General features: G+C 44.2%; 1 protein-coding gene across 2 annotated transcripts in view; it reads right to left on the bottom strand.

Annotated features, from left to right (window-relative positions):
• Nucleotides 1-4,923, bottom strand: part of wt1a (WT1 transcription factor a) — a gene marked incomplete at both ends in the record, with an annotated part of 16,342 nt that extends 11,419 nt beyond the window's left edge. For both annotated transcript variants that reach the window (XM_079743896.1, XM_079743895.1), the window contains 2 exons: nt 766-882; nt 4,431-4,923. In XM_079743896.1, coding sequence (XP_079600022.1) covers nt 766-882; nt 4,431-4,923 — 610 coding nt within the window. The remainder of the gene's footprint in view (nt 1-765; nt 883-4,430) is intronic.
• Between the last annotated feature and the right edge of the window lie 5,430 nt (nt 4,924-10,353).

A 10,353-nucleotide genomic window follows, 5' to 3' on the forward strand; every position in this document is an offset into this window, starting at 1 on the left:
ACAGAAACACACACACACACACACAAGCACACAAATACATTTTTACTAAAAAGATTTTATGCCTAGAGGTTACTAGAAATAATTCTTTTTCTCCCAGGTTTTACAGAAATCGGATAAATCTGTTTTGGGCCTCTGTCAGAATTCCCAATAAGAGTCTGAAGTTTGCAACGTCATTTTTTTCCCTCATAACACTGAGAATCCCTTGGGGCACACATCCTAAATATGGACCACGTACAGTGTAGGGACTGGAGGGAAACCAGCCATGGATGAGAGCGAGGATAATATGAGGAGAGGAGGCGGGGCGGGGTTCATGACCCCTGGATGTGGCTGATTTACATCTATAGAGGTCAAAGTCACTGTGGAGACTATGCACAAGGGCCACGGCGGTCCCTAGGTGAGATGCACGAGGGGGCAGACAGATTGTCTGCTGCAGGCAGAGTTCTGCTGCACATGATTCACTGGAGACTCGGAGGTCGTTACAGGAAATGTAGAGGGATAAAAGTTTATAGCCAAATTATTTTAAGATATTTACATGTGAAAAAGCTTTACAGCTTTGTTTCATAATTTAAATAAGAGTTTTTAGGCATGGAAAACACATTATATGTTCACTATACGTTCCATATAAACCATAGCAAGTACATGCATTTAAAAGTGCATAAGTAAAGCCTCATCCCCTATGGCTTTAAAGGCACAGACATGCAGACACACACACGCACACACACATACACACAAACAGCACAAGGCTTAATGATTTGTGTGATTTACCCATAGTGCTCTGCTGGGCGAGGGCGTCTTCGTGTTTGAAAGAGTGGTTGAACTGGGAGTGATGGGTTGGAGTGTGGCCGTAGTTACCGGCACCGTCGTACGCCATGGGGCCGTATCCTGCATCACAACACAACAGTGAATACACACCTTAGACCTCAATATGGGAAGATGCTGAATGACATCATAGTGTTCATGCACTCGATTGGAACAGCCATTTGGGAATACACTGGATCATCAAACATCAAGGCGTTAACACTATATGTCCTATATCACTATATCACGTGTTGAATACACAGTAGAACATCACCTGTTAATAATCTGAAATCTCAAAGGCTGAACGCGAACATCGTGAGGCGTTGTGGAGGTTTGCTCTTTAAAATCGCAAGAAATGTTTAACCGAGTAAACAATAAATGTATTGTAATTTCTTACTTCGTTATTATCCTACACTACCTTTTTTAAATGTATTATTTTAATATGTTAACACTTCTCAATTGCTAGTATTACTCCAAAAAGGAATCATTCTGCAATTTCTTAAACAATTAATTGTATTCATTTTCATAGAATCCTAATCTCCAAATAAGACATACATAAACGCATATAGGGGTGAAGAGACACACACACACACACACACACACACACACACACTGAGGAATGAAAGTGAAAATAAAGAGCTGGTGTTGTCAGACTCCGCCGGACAGACCAGCCTGAGTCATGACCGAGAGCGACCTGGGCTGCAACGCAATGCCATCAATCACACACACACACACACACACACACACACACACACACACACACACACACACACACACACACACACACACACACACACACACACACACACACACACACACACACACACACACAAAAACACATACAGACGCACACCCACATACACACCCACACCCACACATGCTCACGAACACACACACATACCAACATGCATCATTAATTACACTTTCACTTATTTGACTAGTCCGATCAGTTAGGGGTTGTGGGGGGGGGGGGGGGTATGGGGGGGTGCTAGAAAGGGGGCTGGAGAAGCTCATTACACAGCTGCATTTGTCTCCCACTCACCCATGTCTGTGTGTTATCGTGGTGTGTGCCTGTTTGTTTGTGTGTGTGTGTGTGAGTGTGTGTGTGTGTGCAGGCGCATGTTCATGTATGATAGAAAGCCCACTTCAAAAGCAAGACTTTCTTTTAAGATTAAAGATGTTATGTATACCGTAACATTACCTCATTTAAACATCTGACGTGGTTTCAGTTCAACTCCGGGTGATTCTCTGCCACACCCATTTCATTGTCGTATAAGATACCCTATCAGCACTTTAGCATTTAATCTGATGCATCTTTCTTACTTTCTTCCTCTCTTTCTTTCGCGAGTTTTTCTTTCTTACAAATATGAAATCTATAAAATAATAAAGATATTGACAAAAAGACTCAATGCAGCTCAGCACAGCTAGTGTTTCCTCCAGATGAGTCCTCCTCTTGCCTGTGAAGTTATGGTGTGGATACGGTGGAGGGGGCACTAGATATGTTCTGGTGTGGATACGGTGGAGAGGGCACTAGATATGTTCTGGTGTGGATACGGTGGAGAGGGCACTAGATATGTTAAAGACTTAGAGCAAAGTCGTACAGGAAACACAACCTCAGGCTGTTTTTATGTTGCTTGCTCCCTACCTGACCTTGTTCCGTTTGATACTCCCTGCGTGACCCTGACTGTGTGTGTGTGTGTGTTCAAGGGTGTGTGTGTGTGTGTGTGTGTGTGTGTGTGTGTTTGTGTGTTATCAGGTCTACTGTGTGATTCTCTCTGCCCTGCTGTTTGTCTATGCTCAGTGAGGGGTCCGGGGGGGGGGGGGGAGATAACCAGGGTCAGGGGTCATCTGAGGCCTCTGATTGTAACGTAACTCCTAATTAATCTGCTTGATAAGCATGTTATTTCTCATGTTCCTGAGGGATAATGCTTTTCTTTTGAGGATAAACGGTCAAAGAACAACGCAGTCATGTGAAATGGTGGCCTTGTGGAATTGGAACATTTATATTTTGTTGTTGTTATAATAAGCAATACATTTATTAAATGATTGGCTTTCTATTAAAATATTTTTGCAGATATTCATGTCCTTTACGCATAAAAAGAGTAAAATTGATTTGTTTGTTTTGAGAGATAAATTGCAAGGTGAATTTAAAACGGCATTCCTTTAGATGTGAAAACTGATTAGAAAAGCAAAGAAATGCTTAATTCCATCAATAATAATTCACACATTTTCTTAATTTGGTTTTGTGCGGCCCACACTGAAGAACCTGTAGCCTATGCTGGTGAAGCGAGGACGTGGTGGGAGAAGGTGGAGGAACCCGGAGTAGTGCCAGCAGCAAGGCCGCACATTGCAGACCCAATCTACGCTTCTATTTCTGGGCTCCACTCAGGCTGGATCCCCGATCTCTGGCGCTGAGAGATGACAGTACTACTCAGCCGCCCAGTTCAATATCCGGTCCTCTTACAATCATAGAGAATATAACTAATGAAGACCTATCCACTGCAACACCCAACCGCCCAACGAAAAGAGTTGCATTAAATAGATTAGATGAGCCTGGAATATTATAAACCTAAATTGATCATTTTAATTTTGCCACCTCTTTACTTGATTGAAGTGTTGAGTGAATTTGTTTCAACAACAACAAAAAAGTAAAACACGTCCTCTCATACAATACAAAATGTTTATGCTGGGTTTAAAAAGAAATTAAAATTTCCAATAATGTTGATATTTTAAAAAATCTATTTTTATTTGTTCCAAATAGTATAATTGTATAACTTTTCAGTTTCATTAACCTCTTAACAAATTGCCTGAATCCACAAAACAACTCATTCTGTACAATTTCTAAATGGTCATGAACCAATATTGGCTGAACTGCAGAGTTGCTTTATATCTATCCGTTGTCCTTTTTATCTTATCCAAAATGATTTGGATACGCTTTATCTAGATCCTTTTCATTTGATAATGCCACAATTACCTTTAATGGTGATGATGGCCAAGTTCAGGCACAGCCCAATTGTCCATCGTCAGTTTTTCTACATAGGACTATTCTCTTACTCAATACGTTTTTTTATAATTAATTTTTTGTGTCCATATAACTTTTAAAGCCAACATAATGTTGACAAACGTCCTTTGATTTTCCATGAATTAAGACTCAAACTACACCTTCATGGAACCGTCTTGGGTTCACAACACATATCGAGCATTCACTTTATACATATTACTACACTTGAATGAACAGCTTTTGGATGCCAGCAACCCTTACAGAAAACACACATTTGAACATACTAATTAACCGGTATTATAACCTGCTCTTACTGTCCTGTCCCCTTAATTCATCATGGTAACTAGAAGTGTCTAAATGTTAACAATAATAATCCATACTATCCAACCAATCATTGTACACACGAAGCAGCAGTGTTTGATTTGTGAACATAAAATCGAAAGATATTGAATGGTTTGTTTTGGAACTTAATTAAAGATATGGGTGCATGCACACACGCACACACACACACACACACACACACACACACACACACACACACACACACACACACACACACACACACACACACACACACACACACACACGCACGCGCGCACACAGCCAGAAGCACGGTGCCCTGTGTGCGTACCTGTCTGGCTGCGGGCGGCCGCCTGCGTGTCCATGCAGTTGGGCAGGTAGGTGGGGTTGCTGAAGATCCTGGGGGGGGCCTGGTGGTGGTGATGCCCGCTGCTCACTGAGGGCGGCTGGCTGGCGGCCGGGGGCGGCGGCACCGGGGGTGCCCCGAAGGCCGTCCCGTAGCGGCAGGCCCCGGTGCCCGTGAACTGGCCGGAGAAGTGCACGGTGAAGGCGCTCAGGCCGCAGTGGGGGTCGGCCTCGTGGTGGTGGGGGTCCCCCGGGGCCCCCCAGCTGGGCTCCTGCTTGATGTAGGAGTGGTGGGGGGCCAGCGAGGTGTGGGCGGGCCCCAGGGAGGAGTACGGGGACGCGGAGGGGTGGAAGTCCAGGACGGGGGCCCACTGGGGGGGCGTGCTGACGGGCAGCGAGGGGCAACCCGGGCTGGGGCCCGAGGACAGGGCCGGCATGGGGGGCAGCAGGGTGTTCAGGTCGCGCATGTCCGACCCCATGGCCCGCTGGGCTCCGGGACCGGGAGAGGAGACGTCAGGGAGCAGCGAGGGGGCAGTCCGCCCGCCGGCCCGAGGTCCAGGCGGTCCTGGTTAATCAGCACCTTGGAGCGGCTGGATTGATCTACAGGACACCTGTCTGCCTTCTTTCCTCAGCTACCCTTGCTGTTCCAGGTCTCTCTCTCTCTCTCTCGCTCTCTCTCTCTCTCTCTCTCTCTCTCTCTCTCTCTCTCTACCTGTCTGTCTGTCCCGAATGGAAAAGCAAACAGCCGCGGCACTCTGTGGAGGTCCAGAAGCGCTGCGTCTCCGTCGGGCTGGACGCGGTGGGGTCTGGAAGGTCCTCGGCTTGTTTGTCTCAGCGTCCCGCTACGGGACCCTCAGCCAAATCCTGAAACGCCTCGCGAGCTGTCAGGTCCAGAGACACCTCATCACGGGACCAGGCAAAGTAGCACAACACATTTTTCTCAACAGAGGAGGAAAAAAAAAAGCTCTCTCTTTATCGGAGGATCGTCCAGGGAACATAAAAAAAGTGAAACGTTAAAAGAGAAGTAAAATAGCAGTAGAAAAGCAGTAGAATGAAGGAAGCCTTGAGAGCAGATCCCTGTTCCCCTTGGAGGGCGAGGAGGATTCTCTCTTTGTTCAGGACGAGATGGAGGTAAAGTCCGGGGCATGTAGGGCACAGATCTGCGTCCTGGGGTTAGGCTGAACTCCTCTCTCTGTGAATGGAAGAGCTGGAGTGGAGGAGTGGAGGAGAGGAGGAGAGGAGGAGTAAGGAGGATAGGAGAGGAGTACCCCCTCTTTTCCAACCGCAGTCTGTGTGTGTGGGGGGGTTTGTATGTGTGTGTCTGTGTGTGTGTCTGTGTGTGTGTGTAAGGGTTGAGGAGGGGCGGAGTCACTATATGGTGAAGAATAGGGGGTGCTTTACCAGTTCACATGCACAGATGCACGCACACACACACACACATACACACACACAGACACACACACATACAAACGCCCGCATACGACACACACATACACACACGCACACACGTTAGTTCTTTCTTTACATGGAGATTTACGTGATAAGTTTAAGAAGCTATTCGTTTCGTGTTTTTTGTTGAATAATGCGTGAATCAGTGACTACATAATATACCAGGTTTATAACCAGTTTTAGTTAATTTCAGGTTTTGGTGATCATTTATTTATTATCTTGATTATTTTGTCCTTATAAGGCATAGTCATTTCCCCTTGATTGGGCCAATTAGACAGAGGCCGAGTTCATTATTTACTGATAAAATAATTAAAATAATGACAATATTTTTTTATTTAAAGGCTATTATTTAAATTGTTCTACATTACAATCCTGCAAGAAATGTTTCCACATTTCCCTGCTTTGCGCAAATTTCAATTTCCCTTATTATTTTTTCTTTTTGTTCTTTTATAAAAAAAAAAAAGATTATTAGATAGATTTATCCGACTTCTGTTTCCATTATTTTCAGCTATGTTCGTCCTTATCTGCTGTAAGCCTCTGTAGTCTATCTATCCGCGATAATGAGAGACGCGTTTGCCCTGATGAAGTCATGTCACAGGTGCCGGGGCTGACTTGTGGTTGAACTCGTCGAGTGGGGAGGCGTGAGTGTGTGTGCGTGTGCGTGTGTGTGTGTGTTTGTGAATGTGTGTGCGCGTTTGTACGTGTGCGTGTGTGTGTGTCTGTGTTTGAATGCGTGCGTGCTACAATAAAAATCTTCCGTGATATAGGCCTGCTCGAGTGAAAGGCCGACCCGAGCAGGCCTTTGCCTAAACGGAGAGTTAAGGCAAACAATGCGGAACCACCACACTATTCTAGTGGAATATTACCCATTTCCAAAAAGATTGTCAATCGTTTATGTTACAAAGCGTAGGATATGTTTCGATCAGAGAGCCTAATTTTGGATATACAATGATAAATAGGTCTAAAAATAACCAACATGGATGAATTACTTTTTTTTTTACATTCGTTATAAAATCGTAATATTTCCGTGGTATTTTTTAATGCGTAATAATTTTAACAAAATGTCCATACATATAGGTGACATTAAATATAGGCCTAAATTAGTTTTACATCAAATACATCTATGAGGCCTCATATAGAGATGGGCATCATAGAGGCGAACTCGTTTCCGTTTCAATGTGAGTTATTGGCCCGGGCTGTATTATCATATTTATGGATAGGCCTATTTACTAAATGATGAAATTAAAGACAACATTTAGCCCGAATCCGAGCCGCATAATGGATGTTTCCTGCGAGACGGTTCAGAGCGCTGTGACCCCGACTAGCCGACCCTTAACCCTGCACTTTTATTATAAGCCTTTATTCTAACTCAGATTCAGTTATATTAAGGCTTTCCGTTGCAACGGTGCAATTGATCGTAGTCCACTCAGTGCTCTGAAAAAAGAATAATGTGAACCAAAGCCGTACGTTTTACCATCAGATTTAAAATCGACTAAAATGTGTAGGTCTGCATATGGCTGTTGAATATAATACTTCAGAAACACGTTGCAACTCATCGGTGGATTCACAGCTCCGTTCCCCCGCGTCAGAGCGGACACGCACCGGGTTGGGAGATTTAAGGGTCCGAACAGTGTGGCGTAGGTGGAGGAAGGGAGTGCTTCAGCAGCCTTTGTGTTGAAATATCCACCATAAACAACAACGTACGCTGTGTGTGAATGTGCTATCATTTCATTTATTCCAGGTTTTCCAGCATTTTGTTCTAAATTTCACCTGATTATATTCAGAGATGCATAGTTCGATTGTTCTATAGATAGCTATTCAAATATGCAGATACAGATATTAACATCGGCCTCTGGTGTTTTATTTAAATAAATAAAAACTACTTATAACAATTTAATTTTTTAAATTTAATTATAACATCAGATGCCTTTTTGTAGATTTGTATCGGATTATTTTACAAATAAGAACAAGGGGAGCAAAAGAAAAAGAGACAGTTCTAACTTATTGCTTTGGAACCCATTTCCTTCCACTCTGCTTATTCCTCAAAATATGTTCCCAAAAATGTGGTGTGTGTGTGTGTGTGTGTGTGTGTGTGTGTGTGTGTGTGTGTGTGTGTGTGAGAGTGTGAGTATGTGTGTGCATGTGTGTTTTCGATACAACCTCAGAGAATTAGAGACAGGATCCGAAATCCTCAGAAAGACTCAGAGATACAAAAAAGAAACAGTGAGTAGGTGGAGGTTTCTGTGTTCATGCAATGCATGAATTTTGTGTGTGTGCGTGCGTGCGTGCGTGCGTGCGTGCGTGCGTGTGTGTGTGTGTGTGTTTTTGAACGACGGCCAATAGTGAACTAGGGCAGTGTCTCTCTGACACCCACAGAGCGGCCAGCCCCTTCAGGCAGACCCAGGCCACACCAGGGTTAGGATTCTTCTTCTGCCCGACCATACTCGGCTCTGTCGGTGATGTCCGGTGGCTGACCAACAGGCTGAGAGTAGATCCTATTATCACAATCGTATTCATTTTGATACAAAATATTGTGTTTCTTGTCAATAAAGCTCTGATTTTTTTGGACGCGGTCACAAAGCATAAGGTAGATTGCCAGGTCAAATTCAACGACATCTTTACCATTATATCTTAATCGGAGCATTGATGACAGGAAAGGGAATATGACTTAGCCAAATGATCACGTCCGATTTACACTAAATGATTTTGTTCGCTTAAAAGGTTGAATAATAATCATGTCAGCTCCTCTTTAGCTCTTTTGAGAATATTTTTAAGCATCTTAATTTAAAAGGTTCTCGATATTAAATCATCCACCGGTTGCAAGAGAGAGAGAGAGAGAGAGAGAGAGAGAGTCAGCAAGAGAGACTGAAAAAACATTATCAGCAATCAGCTTCATATGTATCCATTTCTCCCATTATCTGGCTTAATTATATTGCTTACCAGCAAAGCTATCTTTCATATCTCATAGTAAATTAATCAAATGGTTTTATTTCTGAGGGCTCGGGGCTAATGCGCTTGGCTCCGTGCCATGGTTGTGTTTACTGCTGCAGCAAGCCGCCGTCAAGACTGGGAATTAGTTTAAAAGACAAAGGTTATAACAGGTATGTGGTCAGACAGCATGGAAACACATGGTCGGATAGATGCATCCGTTAGTGTTGGAGTTCAGTGAGTCTAGACTGTGTATACCGTGAAGCAGTACAGAGCACTCCAGTTGGAAGCACCCATCAGACCCTCTTTACGCTGCTTCTACAGACACATCTTCATCTTCCACAGGCCATGTTGAGATTGCTTTCTACTGGGATGGTTGTGGAAATAGTTTTTTTATGTGGTGTGACACACACACACACACAGACACACACACACGCACACACACATACACAAACACACACACACACACACACACACAGACACACACACAGGCACAGACGCACACTCTTGCTTACACTTATGGCATCAAAATAGCAGTAATCTTGTAGCTCTGTCTAGCGGATGTGTCCACTCAGCATAATAAGTACTCTCAACCCCCCCCCCCCCCCCCCCCCCCCTCCCCCTCAGCCTGCTCCTAATCCAGGCCAAACCAGCAAAGTGGTTTTGGAAAGAGTTCCAGTGATGACAGCCTCCAATATGTCCTGTTTATTGAATTGGAATCAACTCCACCGGACCTCACTAGACTGGACCGGACTGGACTTGACTGGAGCTTACCGGACTTCACAGGATTAGACTGGACTTTGAACTAGTCTAAACTAGACCAGACTGAACTGGTCTTGACTAGACTGGACTGGACAAGACTGAAATGGGCTGGTTTGGATTTGAGTAAACTGAACTGGACTGGACGAGACTAGATCGTACCGGACTAGACTGAAATGGACTAGTCTTGACCAGACCAGACTAGACTAGACCAACAGGAATAGACTGGACCAGACTGTACTGGACTGGACCTCAGAACAGTAAGCCAGTGCAGTGACTGCATGACCAGATGTGTCGCATTTGTGATTTTTTTGCATTGTTTGTTTTCACATATTCTCCTATGAAGCAAGGATCAGCCAATGGGCAGGCTTGTACATTGCGTGTTTGAGCATACGTGCATGCTAACAGCAGAAGCACTTGTTCGGAATTGATGAGTAGAAATAGATGGTCACTTCACCATCTGGAAATTCAGTCTGTTTGACTCTCGCACTGTGGAGAGACACTGACCTACAATTCAACTTTTCAACTCTGAGACGGCAGATAGAGCAAGGAACAGATAAGTAGAGAGAGAGAGGGAGAGAGAGAGAGAGGGAGAGGGAGAGAGAGAGAGAATATCAAATTTAAGGAGGCCGGTGGTAAAGAGGATTTGGTGATAAAATAAGTCAGAGTAATAAAGTTGAGCAAGATATGTGTATACTGTACATGCATCACAGTTCAAGCCAAACGTGTGCATGGATTACTGTTTGTGTTTGTGTCTGTGTGTGTCTGTGTGT

The sequence above is a fragment of the Pollachius pollachius genome (assembly GCF_949987615.1).
Source record: "Pollachius pollachius genome assembly, chromosome: 9".
Taxonomy (NCBI): domain Eukaryota; kingdom Metazoa; phylum Chordata; class Actinopteri; order Gadiformes; family Gadidae; genus Pollachius; species Pollachius pollachius.